This window comes from Limulus polyphemus, unplaced genomic scaffold (genome assembly GCF_000517525.1).
Source record: "Limulus polyphemus unplaced genomic scaffold, Limulus_polyphemus-2.1.2 Scaffold845, whole genome shotgun sequence".
NCBI lineage: Eukaryota > Metazoa > Arthropoda > Merostomata > Xiphosura > Limulidae > Limulus > Limulus polyphemus.
Window position 1 is genome coordinate 179,804 of NW_013666455.1, and position 16,381 is coordinate 196,184.

General features: G+C 30.7%; 1 protein-coding gene across 1 annotated transcript in view; it reads left to right on the forward strand.

The window, feature by feature from the left end:
• The window catches only part of LOC106460832 (twitchin-like), a 248,186-nt gene that overhangs the window by 168,113 nt on the left and 63,692 nt on the right, over positions 1–16,381 (forward strand). Inside the window, exons 72-84 of the mRNA XM_022387633.1 lie at positions 396–586; positions 1,059–1,173; positions 1,822–1,957; positions 2,752–2,918; positions 3,488–3,769; positions 5,684–5,980; positions 7,762–8,064; positions 9,580–9,861; positions 11,568–11,867; positions 12,121–12,423; positions 13,013–13,291; positions 14,109–14,214; positions 14,530–14,746. Of these exons, the coding sequence (XP_022243341.1) occupies positions 396–586; positions 1,059–1,173; positions 1,822–1,957; positions 2,752–2,918; positions 3,488–3,769; positions 5,684–5,980; positions 7,762–8,064; positions 9,580–9,861; positions 11,568–11,867; positions 12,121–12,423; positions 13,013–13,291; positions 14,109–14,214; positions 14,530–14,746 (2,978 nt within the window). The remainder of the gene's footprint in view (positions 1–395; positions 587–1,058; positions 1,174–1,821; positions 1,958–2,751; positions 2,919–3,487; positions 3,770–5,683; positions 5,981–7,761; positions 8,065–9,579; positions 9,862–11,567; positions 11,868–12,120; positions 12,424–13,012; positions 13,292–14,108; positions 14,215–14,529; positions 14,747–16,381) is intronic.

The following is a 16,381-nucleotide window of genomic DNA, read 5'->3' on the forward strand; positions in this document are numbered from 1 at the left end:
AACTAAATATTTTCTTGATATTTCATGTACAGAATGTGTAGATAATACCTGAAATTCTTGTTGTTTCTCCTCAAATATTGCATCTGTATATTTACTTGATACTTGTATGCTTAAATTTATACATCAATACAAAATTACTTTAAAATAAGATATTCTTTTAAAACTGCTTTAATACCTTTTTCCTTTATGGGGATTCATAAATTTCTCTTAAAGTACAGATGTAAATCTTGATATCACTAAGTTTTGATATTTAGAAAAAAAAAAAGAATACTATTTTTTGCAATTCAAGGACAGATGTTTTAATACACATAGCTTATGTATGTTTAAGTGAATGTTCAGTCCATAACTTCTGTAATAAATTCAACATTTGTAAATTTCTGATTATGCACATGCAGATAAACCAGCACCACCTGGTGGTCCATTGAAAATTGAAGATGTCCATGCTGAAGGCTGTAAACTGAAATGGAAACCACCTTCTGATGATGGTGGTGCTCCAATAGATCATTATATCATTGAGAAAATGGATCCTCAAACTGGAATTTGGACTCCAGCATGTGAAACTATTGGTGCCGAGACTGAGACAGAGGTTAGTTGGTAAACTGTGACTTCTCATATGTCTTAGATTTTAAAAGTCAGCATATGTTTGGCAAAAGCTTAATTGTTATAATATAATGAAAATATAAATGAAATATGCTAAAATATAATGAAATATGAGAAATAATAGTGGTATGGTATTAATTCAAAAGAAATTCATTTTGATGATACTGAGTAAATTTAACATGATTATTCTTACTTTTTTATATTTTTCCCCAAGCATTGCTTATTGAGTTGTGTCTTCTAAAGAGATTTAGTGGAACATATACCAACAGTCCATAAATAACTTTAAAGACTTATAATTTGCACAGTACCTCAAAGCAAGGGACTTAGAATTATAATGTTGTGATTAATAGTTTTTGGCTAAATTAAAATATCTTTTATTTCATCAACTGATTCTTATTGTAAATTTTTATGTATTCCTAACTTTTGAACTCTAATTCATGTATAAATCTTCTTCACAGGTTCAAGGACTTCAACCAGGAAAAACATACAAGTTTCGTGTGAAGGCTGCAAATAGACAAGGAGAGTCTGATCCTCTAGTAGCAGATAAATCCATTGTAGCCAAGAATCCATTTGGTGAGTTTTTGTAGTATTACTGATAATATATATATTTAGCTGCTTTAGTGGCCAAAAATCCATTTACTGAGTTTAGATAATAGTGGCCAAGAATTCATTTGAAGAGTTGCTGTTAGTAAACTAGAATCCAATTGATGTGTTTTTATAATTGTCAAGGGCCCATTTGCTGGGTTATTGTAGTACATTGCTTTAATATGAGATAAAGATTTGTAAACAAATTAAAATAAATATATTTTCTGGTTTTATATTTTATTGTGAAAAGGTCTAAGATACTAATCTTTTGCACTTGTAAAAAAAATATTTTTGCAGTTTGTCTTTAATAGAATAATTTTTAGAAGGAGGCTGGAGCATCCTAAAATTTCTCACAACATTACGGTATTTTAGTTTAGATGCTAGATATTCACTTTTGTGGATTTTTCAGCATATTTATGGAAACTCGGGAGGAAGATATTTTTTTAAAGATCTCAAAATGAAAATCAGAAGATTATCAATTTTTATGGTTTTTACCAAATTTTTTTAAAGTGTTTAACATTATTTAAAGTTTGAGCTAATGGAATATAACACTACATCAAGCAAATTCAATAAAGGTTTAAGAATGTATTCTGTTAAGTTACGGTAACTAGTTATTTTTGTATTTCACATAAATAGATCAGCCTGGCAAACCAGGAACACCTGAAATTGATGACTTTGACAAAGACTTTGTAAAACTGAAATGGAGTCCTCCAGAATCTGATGGTGGAACTCCTATTGTTGGATATGTTATAGAAAAGAAGGATAAGTTCAAGTAAGAAAAAGACTAGCTTATTATTTCAATTTCTATTGTTTAATATACAATCAAAAAGAAGCACTTACAGCCTAAGATTCAGTCTTCTATATTGTCAAATATATAGTAAAGATAATAATTTCAAGGAATGAGTAGCCTATGATTTAAGGTACTTTGATAGGTTCTAGAGAAGAAGATTAAGTTAAATCACTGTTGGTTATCTAGGATTGAGATTGTTTCATATCAGAGAGAGCAAAGATGGTTTCAAGAAAATGCTGATTACATAGGATTTCATTTCTCTTGTTAAGTATGCAGTGGAAAAGAATGTTAAGTTCAATTAGGCAGTGGTAGCTTAAGATGTCAAGTTGGAACATTTTTTGAATACCTTAACATTTTATGAAAAGTATTTTTAGTTTTGGAAAGTTTAGGTATTCTAATAAGCATAAAATAAAATTGAGTTTTTAACAACGACTAAAATAACAAATATCTGTATGTAGTAAAACAAACAAAAAAAAATACATGATAAATTTAGTTTCTGTGTGAAGTATTTAACCCTTCAGGTTGTGTAAATTATTTAACTCTCTAGAGCTGAGAGAGGTATTTTACTCTCTACATTGTATGAAGTATTTAACTCTCTAGAGCTGAGAGAGGTATTTTACTCTCTACATTGTATGAAGTATTTAACTCTCTAGAGCTGAGAGAGGTATTTTACTCTCTACATTGTATGAAGTATTTAACTCTCTAGAGCTGAGAGAGGTATTTTACTCTCTACATTGTATGAAGTATTTAACTCTCCAGACATATATCTTTGTTAGTCCTGAATGGAGCCCTGTGCTAGAGGTACCAGGAGATAGTACTACAGCTGAAGTTCCAGATCTTATTGAAGGCAACCAGTATGAATTCAGAGTTCGTGCCATTAATAAAGGGGGACCAGGAGAGCCAAGTGATGGCACAGCACCACACATTGCAAGACCTAAAAACTGTAAGGAATGGTTTTTGTAAACGACTGGTGATGATGAACTATAGTTTTGTAGTATAAATTGTAATAATTTAGTAAAAACATTGTTAAATTTTTTTCAATATTTTATAATGTGTTATAGCAGATAGTTGCATAAATAAACTTAACACACATTGCTTTAACTCTTTGTGATGGTTTTAGTTTCTATATGCTCAAAATATTTAAAGTTGTCTAATTATAAAATGTTTTTCATAAGTACTGTTGAATGGTATATTTTTGTTTCTCTATTCATTTAGTGTTTAAAGAACTGCTGGTGTATTATGTTTATAACATTATAATAATGAAGAATATTTGTGGATGCACTATTGCATGTAGCTATAATAGTTATACTGTTTACTGGATGTAAATGAATATCTATTTTTAGAAATTATGTAGACTGACTGTACCATATTCCATAATGAATTTATGTAATTTAGTGATCACTTTATATAAATATTCACGAAAATGTGCAAACAAATCAAAATAGTTTCCTAATTTGTAACAGTTTAAATACATAACTCTTTTTGTAATGTCACTTCATTTTCTGTTTTTAGTACCACCATTGATTGAACGCAGTGCTATGTATAATGTCAGAATTAAAGCAGGCAAGAACTTTGAGTTCAGTGTACCAGTTCAAGGAGAGCCACCTCCAACCAAGAAGTGGAATCTGGATGGCAAACCTGTAGATGTTAAGTCAAGATGGACAATAAAGCATGAGGACTACAAAACTCATCTGAGTGTTAAAAATGCTGAACGTGGTGACACTGGATCTCTAACTCTAACAGCAACTAATGTCAATGGAACTGATAGTGCTAAAGTTAACATTACTGTATTAGGTAAGTATGCATTTGAGCTAAAATAATATATTTATTTTATCTAAATAATAATAAAAAATAAATAAAAATTAAGTCCTTTCTATTGAGTTAGTCAGTGCCTAATATTTTATTCTGTTAACAGTTTTCTTATTGCTCAATAAAATTTTTAATACTAGTAGTATTATTGCTTATATGAAAGTACCTAACTTATATAAACTGTGTGTAAGAGAGAACAACAAAATATGTACTTTATATATATTCCAATTCTCCATGTTACCTATAACAAATAATGTAAATAAATGTATAGTAACTTTGTTTTCTACTTGCACAATGTCATAACACTATGTTCAGGGATGGGAGTGGAAATGCCTATGCTACAACTTTGTACAGAGTGCCACTCAATATCACGTTATAAATTTGATGCCAGGGTAATAACTTTTCATTTTGCCCTACATTGCTAATTTTTGCAACAGTTCACGTTAGAGAAGAACTCATACCAAATACAGTATACAAGAATATTGAAAACATTATACATTTAAGAAATTGTAGAGGTTATACAAATGTAATAAGCAAAACTGTATGATGGAAAAGGTATTTTCATTCACCACATTAACATCACCTTGCACTTTGACTTGTCAGAGTCTGAATCAGACTGACTTCAGAAATCCACAGACATATCATTTACACAAATAATTTATTAACTCATCTGATTTTTTGACTACAACAGATTTTTACTGTTTACTAAAAGCATGCCACATATCATGAAGATACACAGCATAACTTCACTGGTGAGGGATATGTCCAATGGACCAGCCATTTGCACATTCAGTTAGGTAAAAGAAGTTCTCATACCAAACTAAAAAGAAATATATTTAGAATGTTGGCTTTAATAGTGAATTCTTTATTCAAAACATTTTTTTATAGGTGAAGAATAGCCTAACTTAACAGTAAATTAACGGCAAATAATGAATAAAATATCTTATTTATATCAAGGTAAAAAAAGGACACTGCAACAAGAAAAGATGCAGGACAAAAACATTTTAAGAGATTACACTTGAGTTGATTAATTGTTTTTTTTTAGTTTACATTTTATGTTTATACTTTGTCATCTGTTAAAATTCTTCCTTGGAAAAATACATGATATTTTAGGTTATTATTATAGTCTGAAGATTATATCTAAAATATAATAGAACATGATTAGCACCCATTAATAATATTTTTTTATATTATTTATGGGTTTCTTATTTTGTTGACATGTACAGTTAGTTTATTGATTTACTTATTTATACTGTGTGTGGGTTAAGTCATAGCAGCCACAGCAATTATCTATTGAAGCTACCTCAGCTTAATGTTGACATTAAGAACTTTCTGCCACTTGCTTTTTTGGTGTTTTTTTATGAAATATTTTTACCGTTCAAGCACTTGTTTGAGAAGTTCTAGTTCTTATAACATCATGGCTACTTTCTTGTAAGAAAAACATTAATGATAGTTCAATTTCTTTGCTAACATTGGGGGTTCAGGAGAATGATGTAAACAAGTAGTACATTAGTACTTGCAAATGTGCAACAATTTCGATTGTTAAAAGTGCCTTACTAATATCTTTGGGGTTAACCTTTTACTTCAGTGAATAAGGTGCTTGCTTCACAGGCAGAAGTACTGTGTTTGAGCTCAGGAGGTGAAAATGTTGGATCACTATAGGAATATTGACATCCAACATGGGGTCATCTAACAACTCTGAGATTAGGCTTATAGACAGGCCTTGTTTTTGAGAGGTGGGGAATATGTTAGCATAAGTTTAAAAAATAAATCTTACTAACAGTAACTATGGGGTTAAATCAATAAGAGTGTATGCTTAGCATGCAAGAGGTACCAGATATTAGCCAAAGAAATGAAATTATTGGCTTACTATATACATAAAAATTGTTTTGTTTTCAGATGTCCCCTCTCCACCTCAGAACTTGATGGTTGGTGACGTTACTAAAGAAAGCTGCACAGTAATGTGGGAACCTCCAAAGGACGATGGTGGTTTTGAAGTCACTCATTATGTAGTTGAGAAGAAAGATGATGAAACAGGACGGTGGGTCCCTGTAGGAGAATCAGTTGGCACTAATATTCATGCTGATAAGCTGATTGAGAACCACGAATATGTGTTCCGAGTGAAAGCTGTTAACAAAGAAGGAGAATCAGCTTGGTTAACTGGATCTCATTCCATCACTGCTAAAAACCCATTTGGTATGTCAGCTACTACTGATTTTCAAATTAAATGTGTAATTTGTATTTCACAAAAATACAGTCTGTAAAACGTGAAGTAAAGTTAGGTTGATAGTTTATGTAAAAATTAACCCTCTAATTTCAACAGTTTTTACTTAAAAACATTGTATAATTGATATTTTGTCATTTTATAATAATTATTTATTGTTATTTATAAAGAAAAATGTTCAAACTTTTTTTCTGTGCAATTCTGAGGTATTTCAACTGTAGACAGGACACTTATACAAATTTTTTACAATGCTTTTGTTCAATCCATCAATCCAAGGCAACAATTTTTATTATATAAGAAACAACCATCTCTCATTAATACAATCAGTTGTGTTTCTCTCTCATGATTATCTTTCTCTGTTTGAGGTTTTAATATTACGGGTATTTGTTCTCACCCCTTTTATAATGTCACAGCATGTGGTCTGAACAATCACTAATGAAACCCTGCTATGAAAATAGCCACAGGAAGGGTTTGAATACCATTGAATAGAGCATATTGTAAAGTATATTTCAGTGTACAGTAAATAAAGTGGTGTGAGCAATAATTTATGGTTTTGTGGGAAAGTGACTACATGGAGATCATACAGAGGTGAACAAAGTATTCTAATGGGAAGTTTATAAGACTTAGGAACAAACCATTGATCTGGGATTTTTTTGTAGTTTCTGTTAAATATTATTTATGTGCCTGAAATGTTTTTTATTAACTTCTATATCTTTGAAAGCTATGGAAACTTTCTTTTATAGAAAATGAATAAGTAAGCTAAGTTAGATATAGTGGGTATGGTAAGAGACAGCAAAATATTCAGATACTCATCCTTATTTATTGAGTATTGTTTTTAAATTTGTTCTATTCAAACAATGCATATAAATAAAATAATTTATTATTTATTTAAAACAAACTATATTTATTAGATATCAGTTAATCTTGGCCAAGAATATTGTTAACAAAAATACTATTACCTATCCTGACAAAAGTAAGAATGATACCATTATGACAGGTTAATTTGCAGATTGCCAATATATCCTTGTCAGTTTTTACTGAAAATTTAAATATCAAAATAAATATATTGATCAATACAAATCAAGTTTAAACAAACTGGATATGTAGAAATGGAATTCTCTTATCAACAATAAAGACAAAAACAAATATTTATTTTCACAAGGTAAAAAATGATTGAAAAAGTAAATTATATTTTATGCATTTTTTTAGAGCTAAAATTAGATACTGTTTATTAAATCTGTGCTAAATTTCATGCAGTTTGGTTGTTTTCACTGTGATTATTATGTAATTTGACCTTACTTAAACACAAAGTATGTTAAATATGTTTAAAAAAATCTTTACTTCAAGCAAGTTTAATTTAAAACTTGTTGCAATATCATTTTATGTTATCAAAAGTTATCTAATAAGTAGCTGTCCAAAACAATTGTTTGCGTATACTTGTTGATGTTGACTTCCCTGAGAATTTCAAGAGTGATGTACAGAAAATGTAATAGTATGACACTTCATAAAATTATATATGACAGAAATAACAGTATATGATTATAACTCTGTAAATCGGTTAAAATATTCAACTACAAAAGTCATAAGATTCAGCAGCACTGAATAAAATATGTTTTATTAAATTTAATGTTATATTGATACATGTGGTTTACATGAGGTTAAACTTAGGGATGTTTAATGTCTTTCTTATAATTATATGTTGATAAGACAGTTACCTTGAATGTGTGTGAATACTTTGATTGACATTTTATAGACCAACCTGATAAGCCCATGCCTCCAGAAGTTACTGACTGGGATAAAGACCATGTTGATCTTGAATGGCGACCTCCTCGTAATGATGGTGGTGCCCCTATAAGTGAATATATAATTGAAAAGAAATCTAAGTCTAGTCCCGTGTGGGCTGAGGCAGTTCGAGTACCAGGTGATGCAACCAAGGCTACTGTTCCAAGTTTGAAGGAAGGTGAAGAATATGAGTTCCGTATTGTTGCCGTCAACAAAGGTGGCCCAAGTGATCCTAGTGATCCTTCACAATCTGTTATTGCTAAGCCTCGTTTCTGTAAGTTTGAAAAAAATATTAAATTTTTAAAATTCAGAATGAGTGCTTAGAATACGAGATACTGGATACTTGGTGACTAAAGCCTAACTGATTAAGGTTTAATTATTTTTTATGTTCTTACAGTGTCTTTAGAGGTTCTTATGTAATATTAAATGGATGTTTTTTTTTCAATGTTTTATTTTGTGTGTTACAGTTTCAGAGAGAAGAGTATTAACACCCTTAATAATAGGAACAGTTTATTTTGTAAAATACCATATGTTTATATATAAAACTGTTAAAGAACATATGTAATGAAATAATATAGTGTATGATTATAATTTTTTAAATCAGTGGTTCCCAACTATCAGTTCACAGAAAGATTTTGACCTATCTCCAAGTAGGTTAAAAAATAAATATATTTTTAAATATAGCAACTGTAGTATATTGTTTTACAATCTAATTTAAAAGTACTTTAACAAGTTAGTATTATACGTGAAATAGCTGATCCTCAGTTAAGAAAAGGTTGGGAACTACTGTTTTATATAATTTAAAATATTTTGATGTTTTGGTTGCAAAACAACATAATTTAACAGCATTCATTAAAGATGTGTATGTCTTTGTGTGTTGTTATACATAATGACCTTAGCATTGCAAACAATTGAAACAACATTTCAAATAGACTTTTAAATATTGTTGCATATCTGCTTGTTTGTTAATTTCCCATAGCAATTCTTTCTGAGAAACTTCAGCAATACAAGTCTTTTCTTGATTAAAACTAGTTTATTCTTTCTCGATACAAACTTTGTAATACACAGAATTTCACAGTCAGTACGTACCTCGTCACTCTAAACTTAACAACTTTTATAATACACGCTATAATCACAGTGATTCACAAGCTCAATAACTTCGCTCTATGCAACAACTGCAAAACACACACAATTCGGTTGACTCAGTTATCTATCTGTCTCCAGCTGCCTTTCTCTGCCAGGCGTATATACTAAAAAAGGGGGCATCTAGATAACACTTGAGCTGCCGGGCAAATTCATGATCGTTCAAGAAACTCCAGCGTGCATGATCCCATTGTCGTGCGACTTTCGCTGTCGTAACAATATGTTTCCTGTTTGGCCTTTAGAAGCAACATAAAATCCATATTGGACTAGTTGAAAGAAATGTATTAAAAACACCAGAAGTTGAACAGGTTTTTCACTTTGTTATTTAGGTGAAATAATACCCTGCGAGCTGAAACATATACAACAAAGGATAGACTTAAAATATTTTTTTTTGCACATCTTATGCTACGAAATTTATAACACAATAATTAAGAAGATAGCTAGAAAAAATATGTAACCTGGCATTTTCCTCAGTTGGTAATGTCTCCATTTAATGTATAATATTTCATTTATTAATATTTATTTTTTTAACTTACCTTCTTGATTATGTTGTTAGTTTTCTACTATATCATAGTTTAAGGTTTTAAAATTTGTTAGTGGTATTTATTTTATATATACTTAACTTATGAAATTTGCCTCTTTGTAGATGCTCCAATTTTAGACAAAACAGCTCTTCATGACCAGAAGGTGCGTGCAGGTAGACCAATTAACTACAGTATACCAGTTAAAGGAGAACCGTTACCCAGAGTAACATGGCAAATCAATGACAAGTCAGTAGTTGGAAACCCAAGAGTTGAACTTACTTCTACTGCTGGACAAACTATTCTGGACATCCAGTCTTCTTTGCGTTCTGACAGTGGAAGGTACACTTTAGTTCTGGAAAACAGTTACGGGAAGACCAGTGCATCTGCTAATGTTACTGTTATGGGTAAGTACATACAATTAATAAAATGGAGCTTAATCATAAAATCTATATTTTTTATATGTTCTTCATTAAAATTATACATAGTAAGTTTTAGGTGAAATAAAAACACTTCTGGTTTTTAAAACATTGTGGTTTGTTATGAATTTGTGTCTTCTAAGATTGGAGCAAATCACACTTCTGAGGTTCTGCTTTTAAGGTACGATTATTTATATAAAGAAAAAAATGTATAATCATTATAAACATTCTTTTAAATTTTTAAACTTTTATTTTACATCCTAATGTTTTATAGTTTAAAATAATAATTAGCAGTATTTTATGGACCTTTTGGGAATTATTATTGACGAAGCAAAAATATACTTATTTATAAAGAAACTACTATCAAACCCCATCAAAAATGATGGGAAACCATTGTTGAATGATTAACGAAAATTACAGAATTTAACTAAAACTAATTTGTCTGTACTTCCAAAATGTACTTACTCTTCACTTATTTCATCAGTCCCGAAGTAATTCTTTAATCACCACATTTTTAGTAAAACTATGCAGTAAAATGAAATGTTATCATGAACAAAAGGACATGTGCACTTTGAAAGAGATTTAAATAGCATTCTTTCCTTTTCACTGTAATCTAGGTCAGAAAGTAGAAAGCATGGTGCAGTCATTCCAATACAGATTTTCAACTCTTTCGACTGTACAAAAATTAAAAGATATTTGGTAGTGATAAATATCTTTTTTTATGTTTTAATCCCAAGTAGATAATATATATATGTTAAAATACCCAAAGAATATTTATTAATTACCATTTATTCAACACATAAAACTTTTTAAACACTGACCCTATAACATGAGTAATAGTAGGCCTATTAGTAGTCTAATTTAAGCATTAGACCTAATACGTAACTGTAACATAAGTTTTAAATGAAACACTACTTGGTAAATTTTATTTTGCTTTTGGCTACAACTTAATGTTATAAAACTTCTGAATTAAACTATGTTATATCACTGAAGTTATCAAAAAATAAAGAATAAACACAAACCTTTCTTACAAATCAACATGAACATTGAGCATTCAACATAAACACCATAGTTGGCCTAAGAACAATCAGGTGATAGTTTTGTTACTAAGTGATGCTGTATGTTGTTGAGCATTACCAAAAAAGGAGTGTGAAAGCGTTTTCAACAAAGTGACAAAGGGAATAAGCTTTTTATGGTTAGTGATGAGTTAAATATAATTTTACATTTAGTGACTGTTGTTACTCCTAAATATAAATATTTGTCTTTTATTTTTCTGACCAAAAAGGTTTGTGGGATATATAGGGATAACATTGTCCATCCATCCATTTGTAGACATCTATTTTCTGCTTGAAAATAGTTATAAACAGACTTTAATCAAACTCCATGGATAACTTTTCTTTGGGGTTAAAAGGTCAAGGCCACTATTTCAAAAATAAAACGTATAATTTTCTGCAAAATGAAGCAACACAAAATACATAAACACGCATACATATTTTTCAACACACACCAAAACAAAAACGACCTTTTTGGGGGGGGGGGGCAGCCATTCTACTGATGGCTATTTTTACACAGGTTACTAATGATATAATACTGATAACACAAAAGATAGTGAGGAAAATTCAAATACATCTACTAGAAATACAAATTTAAAAATCACACAAGTTAACATAGATTGTTTCTTGGCATGGATTTAGATCGTCCTTCACCACCTGAAGGACCATTGACAGTCTATGAGGTAACGAGGAACTCTGCACATCTGAGTTGGAAGGCTCCTTTGGATGATGGTGGAGTGCCCATTAAGTATTACATCATTGAAAAGATGGATGTTTCTAGGGGAACATGGGTAGATGTAGGCAAGACGCCTCACCAGAACTATAAAGTTGGAAAACTTGTCCACAGGAAATCATATCAATTCCGTGTTCGTGCAGTAAATGAAGTTGGAGAATCTGATTCTTTGGAAAATGAAGAACCAATCATTGCCAGAGATCCATGTGGTATGGTTATTTCCTTATTTCATTTGCATTAAGTTTGGACAGTCTATTCTGCACAATAAAAATAAAGCAGCTTAAGAGTGTTTAGAAAAATTGCATCCTTTTTTTTTTACAAAAGCAGCCAAAATATATTTAATATGTAAGTTATTTTTGTTGTATTGAACATTTATTAAATAGTATAAGTTTTTAAAATAAGTTGATATATATATATATATATCACAGTGAGGATACTATAATATTTATGTTTGTTTTAAAGAGCAACCCACTGCTCCTGGTAAACCTCAGGTTACTGACTGGGATAGCGATCATGTGGATTTAGAATGGACACCCCCAAAAGATGATGGAGGATCTCCTATCACTAGTTACATCATTCAGAAGAAGGAGCGGGGCTCTCCACACTGGTCCAAAGCAGCTGAAATTCCTGCTACTGAAACTAAAGGAACTGTACCCAATCTTGTGGAAGGAACAGAATATGAATTCAGAGTTGTTGCTAAGAATGATGGTGGAGAAGGAGAACCCAGTGAGCCATCGGATATGGTCACTGCAAAACCCAGATTTTGTAAGTAATCCAGGTTTTTTTTTTAATACCTAGTTTTAAAAGTATGACTGGTTTTAACATGAAATTGCCAAATATATTTATGTAAAGGGGTTTTAAAGAGATTTGGTCAGTCTGGTATGGTAATAAAATTCATAATTTAATTGTGTTACAAAATATAATGTAAGTAATAGTTATGTAAGTAATATAAATATAATGTAAGTAATCCAGGTTTTTTTAATATCTAGTTTAAAAATATGACTGGTTTTAACATGAAATTGCCAAATATATTTATGTAAAGGGGTTTTAAAGAGATCTAGTTAGTCTGGTATGATAATAAAATTCATGATTTAATTGTGTTACAAAATATAATGAAATATATATATCTTCTATAGAGTAGTTGAATGGTTTTGTAATGCATTTTAGAATTGATTGCTTAGATCTTTTTTATTTATGAAATTCTTATATAGTGTTGATGTAATTCTATGAACTTATGAGTGAAAGCAAAGAATATGTAGAAGTCTGAGGAAAACAGAACAGTTTTTCAAAGAGCTTTGCATGGTGCTTGAAGTGCTGTTCTAATCTTATTGACTCTTGGTTCTTTTTCCTCCAGTGGCACCAAAAATTCTCACTCCAATGAAAGAACTTAAGGTGAAGATAGGGCGTACAGTCAACACAGAGGTCAAGTTTATTGGTCAGCCACCTCCAGAGGTCGTTTGGACACTGAATGGAAAAAAATTAACATCTGATGATAGAATCACCATCTCATCTTTTGAAGAATACACAATTGTTAATGTTGTAAATGCCAAAAGGCAAGACAGTGGGCCTTACACCTTAACTCTGACTAATGATAGTGGAAAAGATTCTGGCACCCTAACAGTCATTATTCTTGGTAAGTTTTTACATGAAATTTATTTTTTATATTAGCTGAGAAACTGTCTTTGATGATCATGAATTTTTTATTTTTTTTAATGAAAAATGAGACCCACTTGGATATATATTGGTATTTAAGTGGTTTAATTTTTTTCTAATACATCAGGTTATAAAAATTCTAATGTAGTGTTGTTGTATGAGGCTTTCAAGTCAGTTTTTTTTAAATAACAGATGATTCACAGATGTTGAAGAAAACTAAACTTGGTGTCATTTATTTTCTCAAGTCATACAATGAACTTCTACACAACATTTTTTTAAATTGCACTTCTTCTGGTAATGAAACACTTGTGATCTACTTACAGTTTTACACTAATATTTACATCTCCTTTAGTTCTGAAAACTTAAACACTTGGATGTTTGATAGTTTTTGCAGTTGGAAGAGAAAATATGTATTTAAGTGCACAAAAAATTTGTTATGTATAAAAATATAGGAGAGGTTCAGGGGGATGGGAAAAAAATTGTGAATTTTCTTGATATATCATATCAGTATTTTAATATAGAAAAGTTGTCCTCCAGAATCTAAATATATTATGATTATTGAAAAGGTATATCTAGCAGTGGGATTGAGCTTTTAATGCAAAATTGTGGAGTTGCTCAGTTCTTAAATGTTTATTTCACTTGATTGTTCACAAGCATGATTTAAAAAAGGAATAACTGGTAAGACTAATATTGGAATTGATAGTTTCTTTCCCATAAAATAAGAATTCAAGCAATGGTTTATAGTATATGAGATACAGATTCAATTAATTTTAAAAACAATATTGTTTTTTTAATAGACAAACCTGCTCCTCCAGAAGGACCACTGAATGTTGATAAGGTTGACAAAGACAATATAACATTGTCTTGGAAACCACCCGAAGACAGTGGAGGCTCAGACCTAATGTAAGCTACCGGGTGTTTGTGTATTACTGTTGGAAGATATACTGATGCATTTATTCTATTTTCTCAACCTGCAAAACACTTTTCAGTTACTTTCATTTTATAATATACATGTAGATGATTTGATTTGATTTTGTCCAACAAAATAAATCAGCAAAAAGAAAAAAAAAAGGTACCTTTGCATAGAAACATTATAAGATGATTTTTGTGTTTATCTTCAAATGATGATAAGTTTTTCTAAATTTTTCTAAACTAGATCTTTTAGTATTTGTTGCTATATTTGTTTTCTCTTAAAAATATTTGTTTGCTTTCTTGTAGCGGTTATGTAGTTGAGAAACGAGACAAGACTCACGGAGGAGTGTGGGTTCCAGCTGTATTACATGTCCCAGCAAACAGTACATCCTGCACAGTACCAAAATTAATTGAAGGAACTGAGTACGAGTTCCGTGTGATGGCTGAAAACACTCAAGGTACTTCAGAACCTCTCACCACTACCAGACCTGCTGTGGCTAGAAGTCCATATGGTAAGTATCAAGCAAAAAGGCTGAAAAGATTGAAGAAAATATTGCATCTAGTTTCTTTTTTAAATTGTGAAAATATGATGTATTTTGTTCAGTGATTCATAATTTAAAACATTCTGAGATCTTGTTTATAAAATCTAGATATTGAATAGTTCTATATTTCTAAGGTTGTCCTGAATATAGTGTTAAATACTTTATGTTTAAACTATTTTGAATATGCATATCTACAAGTCATATGGCAATTAAAAGCTGATATAAGATTGCAGTGGAATTGTTTGTATAAAAAAAAACATTTGACATTGTTTGGCACTTCATGGGCAGTGTGATGAAACCAAAATTTCATTTATGTTTGGAAGGGTATGTAAAAGCCATTTTCAACACAAAATATTCATATATTTAGATCATAAAGATGTGTTCAGATTGGGGATCTAGAATTTCCCAGATGGCATTGGAAAACAAAGAAATATAGATCAACCTGGAGTATCGGGACCATACAGTAAAAGATCTGTAACAAATTATATCTCAGCTTTGGTTATCAAAGTGTGGCATCTTATAAGGGGTAAGAACACAAAAGTCAATAGTAAAAGCTGTCCACATATCCCAAACAACATAATCTACAGTTATTTTTGTTTGACATCTGCAGTAGCATATGCACACATAGGTGCATGTGCAAATCTACTTAATCATGTTATTCGTCACATGTGTGAAAGGCCATATTTAGTCATACATTATGTTACAATTGTAAATTCTCCTGAGGAAAGTAATAGGGCTTTAATTTGTTGTTGTCGTTCGTGAAGCAAACAGAAAAGATGGCTGCCAAATGCAATCAAATAATTTCAAAAATGATTCACTGTTATAGGAAATTAGACATTATTGGAAGAAGCAAAGAAGAAAATCAAAATTAAAACAAACATTTTGAACATTGTAATGTTGGTAGTTTCTTCTCTTTTATAGTTTTCATAAAATTAACAATTCTGCTAATATAATGCAAAAATTCATAGACATTGGTTTTCTCATAAATGGGACTGTAGGCCAGTAGAGCATGGGCTCTCCAAAAATAAGCATGTAGTCTTACCTCTCATTCAACTTTGACATATCTGAAGCAGCAAAAAAATGAAACAGATATTCATGTTATTCCATACAAAGACATACCAGTCAAGCGTCAGGTAAGAGATTGTACTGTTAAAATGGTTGCTGGAAAGCCGCTGTTCTCAAAACTAGATAGATTATGAAAAGCAAGTGGGGAAGAGTTATATACATTGGACATGACAACCTTACAGTGGAGCCTTTTGCAATAGAAACTATACTCTAAGGTTATTGTTAAGGTACACAATCATAAGATAGAATATGACCAAACATATCAGTATAGACTGTAACGATTTTGTGAGGCTCCACAATTTGTTTAGTTTAACATATTCAACCCTCTGTAGTAACTTGTACTTGTGAAATTTCACATTAGGGTTTCTTCTGCCTTACTTTCAGCTGAGTGTAAATATGTATACACCTGGAAAAAAGTTAAGCACCCCCGTGTTTTTTCAAGTGATTCATATTCGACGTTCTTGTGACTGATTATAAATTACCATTCAATCTAAACGTGTTTATCAAATGAAATTATGCATTATTGGGCACAAGAAAACAAGATTATCACC